Genomic DNA, 16919 nt, shown 5'->3' with positions numbered 1-16919 from the left:
AGTGCTTTCTGACCAAGCATAAGCCTTGAGTTCAGGTCACCAGCAACTAGAAAAGCTTGATGTGGCAGCATGGGCCTGAACTCCAGCTTCAGGGAGGGGACAGGGGCTCCCTAGGTCTTGCAGGCCAACCAGCCCAGTTTAATCAACCACCTCCTGTTCAGTGAGAGACCCTGTCTCAAAAAACAAGGTGGAGAATAACTGAGAAAAACACTGATGTTGATCTCTCTCTCTCTCTCTCTCTCTCTCTCTCTCTCTCTCTCTCTCTCTCAATCTCTCTCTCTCTCTCTCTCTCAATCTCTCTCTCTCTCTCTCTCTCTCTCTCTCTCTCACACACACACACACACACACACACATTGTGACATCATCATTAACTAAACTCTAAATTCGGATTTTGCCAGTTTCTCTGTTAGTATCCTATCCCTGCCTGACACTACATTTATGTCTTCCCAGACTCTAGGCTGACAGATGTCTGGTATTTTAACATCCACATTAACAATCTAATGATGATATTTCTAAAATTTTTAAAATGTATTTATGTATTTAGTGTATATGTGTATGACCACATGTGTCATGCCAAACATGTGCTAACAATGTTATTTCTAAGATCCTTCAAAAGAATACAAGGCCAGGAGGTGGTGGCGCACGCCTTTAATCCCAGCACTTGGGAAGCAGAGGCAGGCGGATCTCTGTGAGTTCGAGGCCAGCCTGCTCTCCAAAGTGAGTTCCAGGAAAGGCACAAAGCTACACAGAGAAACCCTGTCTCAAAAAAACCAAAAAAAAAAAAGAAAGAAAGAAAGAAAGAAAGAAAGAAAGAAAGAAAGAAAGAAAGAAAGAAAGAAAGAAAGAAAGAAAGAAAAAGAAAAGAGAAATCAAGATCTAGGTGTAGCTGCTCAGAGCTATAATCCCAGAATTTAGGAGAGAGGGGAACAGGATTCAAGTTCAATACCTGTTTGGGCTACATACAGAGACTGGTCTCAAGAATCTGGAGACTGGAGACATAGCTCAGTAGCCCAGCACTCCCTGGAATGGATACAGCACTCCTTTTGACACTGCTGCCCCATTATTTTCAAAAACAGAAAGTCCAGCAGTTTACTGGGTCATAAACTTAACAGATCTCTGTGGCCAAAGCAAAACAGTTCAGGGACCGGGGGCATAACTCGGTTGGTAGAGTGCTTGCCTAGTGGCAGGAAGTCCTGGGTTCAGTCCCCAGCACCACATAAGCCTGCTGTGGTGGCACGTGCCTACAAATACCAGCACAAGGGAGGTGGAGGCAGGAGGATCAGAAGTTCAGAATCATCCTTGGCTACAAAACAAACTGGAAGCCAGTCTAGGACATATGACACTTTGTTTTTAAGGATGGGAGGGAAACTGGCTTTAACCTATTATTGATACCTTAAAACTAATAAAAATAAAATGATTACCAATTAAAGATAAATAGTACATCAACAGAGATTGATAAGAATTCATAGGGGCCGGGCTGTGGTGGTGCACGCCTTTAATCCCAGCACTCAGGAGGCAGAGGCAGGCGGATCTCTGTGAGTTCGAGGCCAGCCTGGTCTACCAAGTGAGTTCCAGGAAAGGCGCAAAGCTACACAAAGAAACCCTGTCTCGAAAAAACTGGAAAAAAAAAAAAAGAATTCATAGGGACCATAACTATTTGAAAAACTGTCTTGTTAGGGTTTCTACTGCTGTGGTAAAAAGTAACATGAGGAGGAAAGGGTTGATTTGGCTTACAAATCCTGGGTCACAGTCTGCTGAGGGGAGCCAAGGCAGGAACCTGGAGATAATAAGCAGAAGCCATTGAGGAACTATGCTTATTGGCTTGTTCGCCCTGGCTTGCTCAATCTGCTTTCTTTCTTTATTTTATTTACTGGTCTTTTTTATTTTTATTTTTATTATTTACTTATTTATTTGTTTGAGTTTTTTGGTTTTTTGAAGACAGGGTTTCTCCGTGTAGCCCTGGCTGTACTGGAACTCACTCTGTAGACCAGGCTGGCCTCAAACTCACGGAGATCCACCTGCCTCTGCCTCCTGTCTTAGTTAAGGTTTTATTGCTGTGAAGAGACACCATGACCACAATAACTCTTTTTTTTTTTTTTAAGATTTATTTATTTATTCTATACACAGTGTTCTGCCTGTATGACAGAAGAGGGCACCAGATCTCATTACAGATGGTTGTGAGCCACCATGTGGTTGCTGGGAATTGAACTCAGGACCTCTGGAAGAGCAGCCTGTGCTCTTAACCTCTGAGCCATCTCTCCAAACCCCACAATAACTCTTTAAAAAAGAAAAAAGAAACAAAAAAACCCATTTAATTGGAGTGGCACAATTACAGTTCCAGAGATGCAGTCCAGTACCATCATGGTGAGGAACATGGCAGAGCACAGACAGACGTGGTACCAGCCACATCTTTGCTTGCAGGCAACATGACTTCAACTGAGACACTGTGCTGTATCCTGAGCATAGGAAACCTCAAAGCCGCCCCCACAGTGACACACTTCCTCGAACAAGGCCATACCTACTCCAACAAAGCCACACCTCCTAATAGGGCCACTCCCTATGAGATTTTGGGGGCCAATCACATACTTCTCGAGTGCTGGGATTAAAGGCATGCACCACCACTGCCTGGCTCAGCCTGCTATCTCACAGCATCCAGGACCACCTGCCCAGGGCTGGCACCACCTACAGTGGGCTGGGCCCTCCCCCATCAATCATTAATCAAGGAAATGTCCCACAGTCTTGCCTATGGACCAGTCTGGTGGGGGAATTCTCTCAGTTGTGTGTAGCTAGAGTTTTCCTGCCTTGCCCACAGTCAGAACAAATCTTTGTCACCCGCCAGTCCCACAGCTGCTCAGACCCAACCAAGTAAACACAGAGACTTATATTGTTTACAAACTGTATGGCCGTGGCAGGCTTTTTGCTGACTGTTCTTACAGCTTAAATTAATCTATTTCCATAAATCTATACCTTGCCACGTGGCTCGTGGCTTACCGGCGTCTTCACATGCTTCTTGTCCTGGCGGCGGCTGTCAGTGTCTCCCTCCGCCTTCCTTTTCTCTGTTCTCCTCTCTGTTAGTCCCGCCTATACTTCCTGCCTGGCCACTGGCCAATCTGTTTTATTTATTGACCAATCAGAGCAATTTAACATACAGACCATCCCACAGCAGTTGGGCTTCCCTCTTCTCTTCTTGTATCTTGTGTCAAGTTGACAAAAACTAGCCAGCACAGTTGCTGATCCTCGTAATGATTCAGTGTGGAGACAGTTTTAACAGGAACACCAGGCACTAAGCAGGCTGCTGGTACTGATGCTTGTATAATCCTACTCACATTCTCAACGTCAACGAAGAAGCTCATGAAGGGGACCACATGTCATTCTCCTACTGCTAGGAATTAAATCCTGGCCTCACACATGAGAAGCCAGTGCTCCATCACACATGTGAAATGAGTGCCCCATCACACGTGAAGCAAGTGCTCCATCACACGTGTGAAATGAGTGCTCCATCACACGTGTGAAATGAGTGCTCCATCACACATGTGAAATGAGTGCTCCATCACACATGTGAAATGAGTGCTCCATCACACATGTGAAATGAGTGCTCTATCATCACACATGTGAAATGAGTGCTCCATCACACGTGTGAAATGAGTGCTCCATCACATGTGTGAAATGAGTGCTCCATCACACGTGTGAAATGAGTGCTCCATCATCACACGTGTGAAATGAGTGCTCCATCACACGTGTGAAATGAGTGCTCCATCACACGTGAAGCAAGTGCTCCATCACTAAGCGATAGTCCCACCCCTAACTGGTTACAAATGGAAGGCATTTGTTCATTTTATTTTTTTATTTAATGATTTATTTATTTTTATTTCATGTGCATCTGTGTTTTGTTTGCATGTATGTCTATATGAAGATGTCAGATTCCATGGAACTGGAGTTAGAGACATTTGTGAACTGCCATGTAGGTTCTGGGAATTGAACCCAGGTCCTTTGGAAGAGTAACAAGTGCTCTTAACCACTGAGCCTTCTCTCCAGACCCTATTTTAATTTTTATTTATTTTTTTTGGCGGGGGGGGGGGGGAAGAGGTGTGTTTCCAAGACAGGGTTTCACTCTGTAGCCCTGGCTGCCCTGGAACTCTCTCTGTAGACCAGGCTCACAAAGTCTACCTGCCTCTGCCTCTTGAGTGCTGGGATTAAAGGTGTGCGCCACCACTGCCCAGGATTTTGTTCATTTTAAAATATGATTTTACAACCGTTCAAGTCTAAATGTAGACCAATATGAAACCAGAAAACTTTAATTATACTGTTTAAATTAATGGGATAAGACTGTTCATTATTTCATATCAGATATAAATAAAGAATGGAATAATTTGTAGAGGAAGAATACTCAACTGGGAACTAGGAGGCAAAGGTTTTCATGTTAATTCTGCTACTATTTAATAATGGATCTTAAAGCAAAGGCTCCCTGTCACTCCCTTTGTTACCTTTGAGATATTATCTCACTAGGTAACCTATGCTGGCCTTAGACTCTGTGTGTATCCCAGGTGAGCCTTGAATTAATAAATTCCAAATTCTGGAATTACAGGCATACCTCTAAGCCCCACTAAATTCCTTAATGAAAAAATTATGATTACTATTTTTGTGTATGTGCTTACGTGTATGAGTTTATGTGCACCACATATGGGCAAGTGCCTGAGAATGTCAGAGGGCATTGGGTCCCTAGAGCTGGAGTTACAGGCAGTTGCGAGCTACCTGATGTGGGTGCTGGGAGCCAAACACAGTTCTCCGGAAGAGCAGTGTGCTCTCTTAATGGCTGAGCCATCTCTCCTGCCCTCCTTGATATATAATTTTTTCTTTTTTGTTTTTGTTTTTTGGTTTTTCGAGACAGGGTTTCTCTGTGTAGCTTTGCGCCTTTCCTGGAACTTACTTGGTAGCCCAGGCTGGCCTCGAACTCACAGAGATTCGCCTGCCTCTGCCTCCCGAGTGCTGGGATTAAAGGCGTGCGCCACCAACGCCCGGCAATATATAATTTTTTTAAAGTTTTTCTCATCTTTGAAATGAATGAGGAAAAAACTGATTCCTCTTAAAGTTTCATAATATCCTTTTCTTTTGCCAGTTTTATAACTTTGGCTGTTTGTTTGTCAGAATTATCATTTTAAAAGTTACTTATTTAAAAATAAAAATTCTTTACATGAGATCAGTAAATATAAAGGATACATTTCTCCACAACGTTTAGTAGAGTATTTTTTCTGGGGAACTAGGAATTTAGCCCAGTTAGTAAAGTTCCTGCTTAGCATACAAAAGCCCTGAGTTTGATTTGTAGCACCACATAAACCAGGGGTGGAATGTGTCTGCCATCCTAGCACTTGGGAGGAAGAGATGGGGACCAGAAATACAAGAGCATCCTCAGCAAGATAGCCAGTCCCAGGCCAGCAGAGCATTCCCTCTTGAAGGCTTAAAGGAGATCACGTTGGCTCATCTGAGAGAATCACTTAGAAGTTATTTCTGTTGCTATGTGAGTGTCTCAAACGGTATTGATAATGAAAATTAAAGTCTTCAAAATTTTTTATTCTAGTTTATGCCCACAGAAACAATTTTTTTAAGTGTCCTGAGAGATCGCTCAGCCATTAAGATTGTATGTGGTAAAATATCACCACATTTCGGCACGAATAAAATATTATCACAAATCTCTGTGAGTTGGAGGCCAGCCTGGTCTACAAAGTGAGCTCCAGGTCAGAGCCAGAGAAACCCTGACTCAGAAAAAAAAAAAAAAAAAAAAAAAAAAAAAAAAAAAAGAAAAGAAAAGAAAAGAAAGAAAGAACTGCTAGGCTGGAGATAGCCTGGTCAGTAACATGTCTGCTGTGCAAGCATGGAGTCTGGATTGGACCCCAGCATCCATGTAAACAGGCAGCCATGTTGGCATGTGTTTACCGCCCCAGCACTAGGCAGACAGACAGGTGGAGGCTTAGAGCTCTCTGGACAGCCAGGCTAGCCTAGCTGGTGAGTACTGGTCTCCGAGAGAGACCTGTCTCAAAAAGACCAAGTGAATCTCTGTGAGTTCAAGACCAGCCTGATCTACATTCAGAGTTCCAGGATAGCTAGGGCTACCTAAGAGACCCTGTCTCAAACAACAAATGAACAAAAAATCACCCCAAAATGGCTCCTGGGGAACACCCCCCAAAGTTGTCCTCTGGCCTCTGCACATGCATGCACATTTGCATGCACACACACACACACACACACACACACACACACACACACACACACAAAAGAAAAGAAAAAAAAGAAACTACGATTGTGGATTTGGTATGCACATTATATGTTCTCATTTGCAACTTAATATTTAATAATACAGTTTATGTGCATTTCCAGAATAGTAGTTTACATAAAATAAAATTTATCTTCTTTTATATTTGTAAGTAAGTTGTTCAAGTTCAAAATTCATCTCATTCACACGACTTTACAGTCATCTCCAGCTCCATGCCAGTGGACCCAGATATTCCCCATCTTCTGTTCAAGTCCCCAGTCCACCAGCTCAAGCTCACCACCATCCTACCTTCCACCTCTGTGAATTTTACTATTCTGACATCACATACGTGGAATCACACAGTATTAGTCTGACTTGTTAATCTGGTACAGTATTTTCAAAACACTGAGCATCTTGTAAACTTGCATTTGCCACTTAATTTATATTTCCTGGCATATTACTCTAAAATATGATTCCATCCTAAAATAACAGCAGTCTTAGACTAGCATTTGTCTCTGAAAGGAACCAATGTATATTGTGCTGGGTCGAAACAGGATGTGATACAGTAATTTATGTGAAATCATGGGAGCTAACATGCTGCTGTTCAGATCCTGAGTACACAATTGACTAGGATTAGTCCTTGGACATGTTACTTACGTGTACACCCCCCATAATAATCAAAGCCATCATGTATCATAGTTCCACGGGAGCAACGTTCATACAGATGTGTGAATAATGTCTTTTGGCATTGTGCAATATGGTGGCCCAGATCATTAAGTGCTTAAAATAATGTTTGGTATATAGTACTAAGTCAGTATTAGCTATTGTTATTATTCATTTTTGAACTCAGGTTGTTCCACACATTTGAGAAAGAGTATTCCTATGTGCCCTTGTAGTGTTTATGCTTTTTAAAAAATAGCCTCCAACACAGGCGTACAGCTCAATGGTAGAACATCTGTATAATACATGTGGGGCCCTGGGTTCAGTCCCCAGCATCTAAATGAATAAACAAATGAGTAAGTAAATAGTCCCCAGGGGCTGGAAGCTGTAGCTCAGTGGTAGAGTGTAAAGTCCTGAGTTCAATTACTAATACCACAAAACAACCAAACACAAAACCTGTTCAGAGCTTGTACTGATTATAGAGGCACTCAGCATTCATATGTTCGTATGAAATTTAAATTGAGATGTATCATAAGTAAGTTTTTTTAACTCAGTAAATTATAAAATATTAGCCAGTGAACCGGCCCCAGCCCCGGTCCCTGTCTAACTAAGTTCTGCGGCCTGTGCACCGTGTGCTTCCATTGTTCCTCTATACCTGCTGTCAGTGTGTTCGGGAGTCTCTGAAAGTGAGGGGGGTGTTCAGAGAAGACATAGAGTGATTGCCATTTGGTGAGAGAGAGGGGGGGGAGATATATGTATATATGTGTGTGTGTGTGTGTATACATACATACATGTATGTGTATGTGTATGTATATGTATATGTATATGTATATGTATATGTATATGTATATGTATATAGAGAGGGAGGGAGAGAGAAAGATTGCAAATCTAAACATTTGAAAGGGCTGGGAAATTTCAGTCTGGGGAAGATGGTGACAGGTGAATCCCACAGAACAAGAAGAATAGAAGGCTGCTTTTCCGGAAAAGGTTTTTGAGAAAGCAGTAATGTGTTCCATCCTGGGAACACAGAGGTGGCCAAAGCAGACACATTGCTTAAATAATGCACAGCAGAGCAGGAAGAACCTGTAAGGTAGAGGAGCACCCATTGGGATGCCAGCGTGGGACTCCCAGGGGAGGTCAGGAGTCTGGACTTGTCTGAGGGAAAAGAAGCTGTGGGATTTGATGCCTGGTAGAAAGCTGGAGGACGTATAGGGAGAGCGGGAGTTGAGTATTGACTTCTGGCTGAGGAGGAAAATGAAACTTGGATTTGGCAGAATAAAATAATATTTTATTTCAAAGATTTTAAAGACAGACGAGAGGGCCTGAAGAGATGGCTCAACAGTTAAGAGCACTGGCTACTGGTATAAAACAAAACCTTTTTTTTTTTTTTTTTCTTAAGATAGGTGAAGGAAGGGCAAAACAACAAGACAACAAAAGATACGCCATAAAGATAAAGGACTTGAGCTGACATTTCTCCAGGGGGCACAAACAAATGTCTGACAAACACCTAAAATGACAGTGAGCATGCTGGAATTACACATGCCCATGCTACTGGGTCTGCCTTTTACATAGCTTCTGAGAATCGAAACTCAGATCATCAAATTTTCAAGACAGCTCCCCAGACCTATGCCAACTGTCCCTTAGTGGGGAAATACTATAGACGTGCATCAGAGGTTGGCCAACGTGTCTGACTTTGTCGTATTACCCTTGACTCTAGGAGGTTAGATTATGCATTGATACTTCATAGTCAGCCAACTCCACAGTCTAAACAGCTCAATTTACTAACATTTAAATTGTAGTTTCAGGACTGGCAATATGGCTCAGTGGGTAAGGTCACTTGCCACCAATTCTGATGACCCAAGTTCAATCTTTGAGATCTACAAGATAGAGAGAACCTACTGAGAAACTTGTTCTTGGACTTCCACAAGCACACTGTGGCATATGTGTGTGTGTATATATATATATATATACATATATATATACACGTATATATATATATATATACACACACATATAAATGTAATTTTAAAAATTTTAACATAGTTTGCAATTCAGAGGAGAGGATGGAAAACCATAGGTTGAAAATGTCAGACTTGTGTGGCATTTTAGCTTTCACTGACTGATAAGGTTTTGTGAAATTGTTAATATTCTTTAGGTATGGTGGTACAAATCTACAATTCTAAGAACTCAGGAGGATTGCCAGTTCAGGATCAGTTACAATAGTGAGTTCAAGGTCAGCTCAGCAACCTGAAAAGACCCTTTCCCAAAATTTTCCGTTGACTAGAGACGGCAGCTCAACAGTACAGTACTTCCCGACTAGCATGCCCGTGACTCTGGGCTCAATCCCAATATGAAGAGCAGACAGGAGAAGACCTGTGTTTTACTGTGGAGAGTGGAACCCAGATCTTTACACACACTGGGCCGCTGCTTTACTATGTGCTTGGCCAAGAATAAGTGGGCTTAGAGAAAAAGCTGGAGAAAAGAAAAAGACAGCGTTCCCGGAATGGAACAATACCAGTCAAGGCACAGGGAAGGGGGCTGGGGTGGAGGTCAGTTGATAGATCTCTTGCCTAGCACTTATGAAGTCAGCAGTTCAATACCCAGCACTACATGCCTATAATCTCAACACTGAGGAGGTACAGGCAGAAGTTCCAGCTCATCCTTAACTACCTAGTGAGTTTGAAGCCAGCTTGAGCTAGCTACTGAGTCCCCTGTCTCAGGGGGAGAAAAAATAGAGCAGAGAGAAAAAGGGAGTCTCAGAATTCTGTATAATTAACCAAGAAGAAAGCCATGAAAAATACAGTGAATCCAGGATAAGGGAGGCTTTGCAAAGAGGGTTCAGGAGTTACGTAATCATGGAAAGCAGGCCATGTCTAGATTACATGACAGAAATACTACTTGGGAAGGTCAGGGGTCAACCAGGCAACAAGACTCAAGAAACATGCCACCTCACAACAAAGCCTGGATTTGATTTCCAGAGCAGGAGGAAAAGGGATTCACTGTGCTGGAAGCATTACATCAAACATCCTACTCAGTGCACACCAGCAACTCTGTTGAAGTAGCTCTATTACCCCATTTTAGAGAGGAGGAAACTGAGTCAGAGAGCTTAACTTTGATCACAGGATGACAGAGTACAGTTTCTGACTAACGTCTGACTTTAGTGCTTCTCTGTGTCACCCTGGCTGTCCTGAAACTCACTCTGTAAACCAGGGTGGCCTCAAACTCACAGATCCACCTGTCTCTGCCTCCCGAGTGCTGGGATTAAAGGAGTGCGCCACCACTGCCTAGCTTCTAGAATTTTTAATGTCATTACCCCAGAAATTCACTTCTCTTAAACTAAAATGTCATCTCTCTGTTTAGTTCTTCAGCTGTCTACACAAGAAGGGCCAGACACACACCCTCCATCATTTTCAGAAGCCCGGAGGAGGCTGTGTTGCCTTCATCGCCACCTTTAGAGGATGCAGGACCACCTTCCTATGAACAGGCAGTAGCATTGACCAGAAAACACAGTGTCTCACCACCACCTCCGTATCCTGGACCAGCAAAAGGGTTCCGGGTATTTAAAAAGTCTATGTCACTCCCGACTCATTAAGCCCACCTTGCCGCCTTGCTGTAAGACATTCATGTGGTTTGAGATTTGTTCTCCCTGAAACAAAAAAGATTTGCCCGTTCAGCTTTTTATAACAAACTGTACGGAATGAAGGAGCAATACACACTGAACAGAATTCATCACAGTTCTGCTTTCGGCTCGGACCCGGACTGGATCTCTACCATCTTGGTAAGAGACTTGAACTTCATTTCCTCGAAGTTAAGAAGAAAGTGCCTTTGTGCAATGTATGCTGTGCTGGTTCAAAAGTCTGCTGTAGCTGGGTAATGTGATGAATGCCTATAATCCCCACACCAGGAGGCTGACTTGCGAAGGATGAGAGTTCAAGGCCAGCCTGGGCCCTGTCAAGCCCCTGTCTCAAAACAAGACAAACTTTGTTAATGATTAGAACGAGCAAACTAGGAACCATCAATCATTAATTTAATGTCAAATCATGCTATTGGCTGTTCTCTTCATTAGGATTTCTTTTTAGCTGAAAATACTTCACAGAATTTGACATTTTGGTGTAGATCTGTGGCCTTGATATAATCACTTGCTTTTCTGATTTAATTGGTGCAGAACGTCCACCAAATTTGCAGGTCTTAGTTTTTCCCTCACTATCAATCATGCTTTCATGTGGTAAGAGGTGCCAAGAGGGTTTTGTTGTTGTTCCTAGAAATTACTTCTCATGGGTTTGGGAGACACCTCACTTGGAAAAGTGCTTGCCATGCAAATGTAAGGATCTGAGTTCAATCCTCAGTACCCTGGTTTGAAACAAACAAAACCACAAAACAACAACAAAAACCATGAGTACTTGATACATACCTACAATCCCAGCACTGGGTAGAAGGACATAGGAGGCCCCCTGGCGATGGTAGCTAGCCACTGTAGCTGAACCAGGAACCTCCAAGTTCAATGAGAAACTGTCTCAAAAATTAAGGTGGAGCCAGTGAGGTGGTACATTTACCTTTAATCCCAGCACTCAAGAGGCAGGGATCTCTGTGAATTTAAGGCCAGCCTGTTCTACATTGTGAGTTCTAGGACAGCTGGAAAGCCTGCCTCAGAAAAACAAAAGCAAAAAACAATGTCCAGTGGTAGTAACACAAGCCTTTAATCAGCATTCAGGAGGCCAAGGCAGGAGGATCTCTGTGAGTTCAAGGCCGGCCTGGGCTACAGAACTAATTCCAGTACAGCCAGTGCTACACAGTGAAACCCTGTCTCAAAAACCATTAAAAAATTAAATTAAGTTAGAGATGAATTAAGGTGGAGAGCAATTGAAGAAGATACCAATATCAACTTCTGGCCTCTGCATACATGTGTTCGCATGCATGTGCACACACACATGCACAATATTGAGCTGGAAGTTGAGTGACAGAATAGTAGAGGCAAGGGGTTGAGCTCTTACGTCATATGTATGAGGTTAGACTCCTCAGCAATACCAACTGAAGTCACCAGAAAGCCTTTCCAGCTTGTGTGTGTGTGTGTGTGTGTGTGCTGGAGACTAAACCAGAGCATCACATATGCTAAGCACATGCCATTAAGTTAACTCTCAGTCTCCCTCATTTCTCCTAGTACATCTTAACACATGGAAAACATACCATAGTTTGAACAGATACTTTTCTGTTGTAGTCCTATAAGTGACCAGTTCTTCCTCAGGAATGTAGAAGAGGAGCTCAGTGGGAAAACCTGTGCTTAACATGTGTGCAAGACCCTGGGTTAGATCCTCAGCACCAAAACAGAACGAAAATGTAGCAGAGTGTGACTCACAAGCGAGCACACGCTCCCTGACTCACATGCCTGTCTATTTCAGTTCATTTGCTTGTCATGTGTCAAGGTACTATATGCTCTGGGGTCAAGGAACTTGACTAGACACCAGGCAAGGTGGCACACACCTTTAATCTCAGCACTCAGGAGGCAGAGGCAGGAGGATCTCTGTGAGTTTGAGGCCAGCCTGGTCTACAGAGTGAGTTCCAGGATAGGCTCCAAAGCTGCACAGAGAAACCCTGTCTCGAAAAACCATAAAAAGAAAGAAAAGTTGACTAGAAAAAAAATTTGTGGTCTTCTTTGTTGTCTGTTTCTGTCAGACATTTCCCCATTCTTTAAGATCCTTTATAAATTGTTACTTTGTTTTATGATGTTATAGAGTTGAGATTGCAACCTTGCTTGCACTTGATAATTACACCCAATTTAAATATTTAGAAAATCCACATCATTTTGCAGTGTGTGTGAATGTGAATGTGTGTGTGTGCGTTTCTTCTATAGCATTGTAATCTGTGTTACACCAGTGTAACACACCAGCAGTCTCAGCACTTAGGAGGCATAGGCTTGAGGATCACAAGTTTGAGGACAGCCTGGGCCACATACTTAGTTCAAGGGTCACCAGGAGTAATTAGTGAGATCTTGTCTCAGGTAAAGCAAAACAAAACACAAGACAGGATGCTCTTCCTTAAGGCAGATAAAAGGAAGCTGTCAGTCCTTAGAGAGTGGCAAAGCTTTATCCTTTTACATTTTCAGACTTGTTGGCTGCTGGTCACAAGTAAATCACCTATCAACACGTCCATGTAATTAGAAGTATTTTCAAGCCCCCCATATTACCTATAAAGTTCTGCTGTTCTTCACACCTCTCCATAGCACTTCCCTGGTATAACTGTGTGCGCTACACTGACTTTAATTCTCTTTTTAAAAGGTTACTAGAACTGACTTTGCTCACTTTGTAACAATCAGAGTTAAGGCATGACTTGCTTGAAATCTACCAGGTTGGTGAAAGCTGGTTTTGCAATGAGTAACCCACTTACCTAGTCCCATCCCATACTTTACAGGGGAGCATAATCCTAAGTCTATAGGACAAGTAGACATATAAAGATATGAGAGAGTTGAAGAGATTGTTCAAGTGGTCAAGAGTATTTGCTGCTCTTCCAGGAGACCCAAGTTTGGACCAAGCACCCATGTTGGGCTGCTCACAGCCACCTACAATGCCATCTCTCAGGTGTCCAATGACTTCTTCCGGTCTTTTCAGGCACCTGCACTCATGTGGCATACACTCACACAGACATGCACACATACATATAAATTTAAAACTATTATTTTTATTTTGTTTTGGTTTTCTGAGACAGGGTTTCTTCTCGTAGTCCTGGCTGTCCAGGAACTCTGTCTGTGGACCAGGCAAGCCTGGAACTCAGGGATCCACCTGCCTCTGCCTCCCAAGTGCTGAGATTAAAGTGTGTGCCACCATACCTGGCATATATATATATATATATATATATATATATATATATATATGAAATATAAAGTATTTCTTCTTTTTTTGGGGGGGGTGTTTCGAGACAGGGTTTCTCTGTGTAACTTTGCGCCTTTCCTGGAACTCACTTGGTAGCCCAGGCTGGCCTCGAACTCACAGAGATCCGCCTGCCTCTGCCTCCCGAGTGCTGGGATTAAAGGTGTGCGCCACCACCGCCCGGCCAAAGTATTTCTTCTTTTAAATTTACAGTGCTGGGGGTCAGAACCCAGGGCCTTGCTCATGGCAGGGAAGAGTTTTGCCACAGCTTACACACTCCTCCATACCCTGTATCTTTTACTGAATCCTAATTTGAACTATTCTATTGACTCCCCAAGTCTAACCCCAAAGTTAGCTTCAGGACATACTTGCGACAGCTCACCTTGCCCCACTGGCAGCCTTATATTTGCCCTCTACCCTAACTTGAAGGGATCTCGAATTCACCGCTAACACTGGGAAATCACTGGTATTTCTAGAGCATCTAGATGTCATGATACTTTGAATACAAACAGAAAAATGTAATAGAACCATCATTAGCAGGCACCCGGAAACTGGAGGGAATTTCTCAGCCACGGACACAGACTTCTGTGCCACTGGTGGTTTCCTTCCCTGCGGTGTGTTTGGTGCCGAGGTCTCTGTGTGGTTACTGTGGGACGTTTTATTTAGTCTGCTGTTTCGCTTTGGCTTCTTCTCTGGGGAATGGCTGGATGTTAAACATTAAATCTGTTTTCACAAAGGTTTTATATACGACTAGACCCCTTTTTCTTTCCGTTACAATTAGGAAATGAACGGAATATGGCTATAATTAGATTTGAAAGAGACAAAGACACAGTTATAAAACTCTACATTTTGTAGGACAAAAAAAAAAAAAGTACAAGCTTTGGCTGTGGGAGTTGCGCATCTGTTAACAATGTGCTCCTGAGTGAGGAGAACGGGGAGGGATGCTCTCAGAACAATCCAAAGCTGGAGAGGGTCACGGTCCTCTGCGTCTTTGGGCTCCCGTTTACCTCCAGACTTTCTTCTTTTTTGTGTTGGTGTTGGTGTTGGGAATCAAACCCACGGCCTTGTACATGCCAGACAAACACTAGCAGTAGCTTGAACTAACATCCCTCCCTCCTTGCAATGGGTCTCCGAATTTCTAATCGGATTTTTTTTCTATTTCTCAAATAATTTATTTGTGTGTATACTCCTCCTAAATGTACAAGAGCATTTTAATGCTAAAAGTTACTTGTGCTTAACCAAAGCTCATATTAGTCATAATATTTTTGTTTTAATCAGATGTAAAATAAATTTTACTAGTTGTTTGATCTGAAATGTTATGGATGACATTTATGCTATTAGAGGAATGTCTAGTATTTCTGTAATTTTTTTTTTTTTGGATTAGACTTTTTGGAGACAGACATGGTTATGCCAGGAATAAATAGCAGTACTTGGGAAATAGAGGGAAGAAGATTGATGCAGGTTCAAGGCCAGCCTTGACCAGAATGAGACCATCTCAAAAAAAAAAAAAAAAAAAAAAAGAAAGAAAGAAAGAAAGAAAGAAAGAACTAGGAAAGAAAATCAAAGCCAAACACTGAGGGAAGAGTGGTAGAATACATACTTAGCTTACACCAGGCACCTGGGTTTGATCCCCAACACCAAGTGAACAAATTTAAATAATGGGCTGAAGAGAAGGATCTGTGGATAAAGGAACTTGCTGCCAAGATTGACTTCCTGAGTTCAATCCCCAGGTCACGCACATAGTTGAAGGAAAGAACTTACTCCTGCAAATTGGTATCTGATGACTTCCACATGTGTGCAGTGGCATGCATACATTACTACCCTCCAATAAGTAAATTAATGCAAGTAATTTTTTTAATTAAAATAAGATAAAAATAAAAATCATTACTTTTGTAGATATTGTCTCTGGTCAGTGGGAATATGTATGATATATGTTGATGCCTTCGGTCTGATGGACTGCGTTTCGGCCATGTTTGGGGTTTACAAACATTTTTTTTAACAGTTTGATGTTAACCAGTACAAATGTATCAGTATTTGTATTATCTGGAAAAAGCAACCCATTTTTTAATGCATAGCCTTCTTAAAACATAACTGTGTTTTATTTTAATTAACTTCTTGTTACATTTACATTTTATACATGTGAATAAACTTTATACTAAGTAATAATTATTGTTTATTCTATAATGACTCGCATGTGATATTGTGCAGGTTAAACCTGACCCACTAATTGCATGTTTTCAAAATAATGTTTATAGCATATATATCTTTGATTTGGCTGGGCCAGCATCCTATTTAAATGATTGAGCTACAGTTGTGTGGGTGTTATTGTTTAATAAAGTTTTAATATTTAATACACCATTTGAGGCAAATATATTACCCCTTAAGACTAAATGTATGTGTGCTGGGATGTGGCCTCGCATGTGAGAATGCCTGGATTTGACCCTTAACTCAGCACCAAACCAAAAAACACCTCTTCCTCTCGCTACAGCTTAATAGTCAGCTCCTTTCGGCACTAAATAACATACCCTTGTCCAGGTGGACCACAGTTTTTTCATTAACCCTCTGAAGTACATCATACTTGCTTTCAGGTTTGGCAATTGTAAATAAAGACACTATAAATAACCATTTATAGGTTTAGTGTGGGCATGAATGTACCCATGATTTAACAACCAGGCCAACAACCACTACTTTATCATTTTTGTGCTCTGATGACTACTTAGTGATATTGTGGCTAATGATTGTGGCTAATGATGTACCTAAGGTTCTTCCATGTCTTCTCATGACTTGAAAACTCATTTCTTTTGAGCATTAAATAACATTCCACTGTTTGGCCAACCTGGCCTACATCGTGAGTTCCTAAACAGCCAAGGCTATGTAGAGCCCCTGGTTCAAAAAAAAAAAAAAATTGTATTGTCTAAGTATACCAGTTTACTTATCTGTATCCATTACTTCTCTCATTGTTGAAATGAAATACCCAACAAAATCAACTTAAAGAAGAGCACGTTTATTTGAACTCCCATTTGGAGGATATAGTCAGTTCACCCTGGTGGGGAAGATGTGGTGGTGAATGCATGAATAACCCTGAGTTAAAGGTCAAATGCAGGCTGGTCACACTGAGTCTGGAGTCAGAACATACAGAAGATGAATACTGG

General features: G+C 42.0%; 1 protein-coding gene across 1 annotated transcript in view; it reads left to right on the top strand.

Moving 5' to 3' along the window:
- Prrg4 (proline rich and Gla domain 4) overlaps window positions 1-15933 on the top strand; it is a 30319-nt gene extending 14386 nt beyond the window's left edge. The window contains exon 6 of the mRNA XM_042275844.2: window positions 10268-15933. Coding sequence (XP_042131778.1) covers window positions 10268-10499 — 232 coding nt within the window. The 3' untranslated portion in view covers window positions 10500-15933. The remainder of the gene's footprint in view (window positions 1-10267) is intronic.
- Window positions 15934-16919: the final 986 nt, after the last annotated feature.

The sequence above is a fragment of the Peromyscus maniculatus genome, chromosome 4 (genome assembly GCF_049852395.1).
Source record: "Peromyscus maniculatus bairdii isolate BWxNUB_F1_BW_parent chromosome 4, HU_Pman_BW_mat_3.1, whole genome shotgun sequence".
Classification (NCBI taxonomy): domain Eukaryota; kingdom Metazoa; phylum Chordata; class Mammalia; order Rodentia; family Cricetidae; genus Peromyscus; species Peromyscus maniculatus.
Note: the sequence above shows the minus strand (reverse complement) of the source record. Positions and strands in the feature narration are given on the sequence as shown.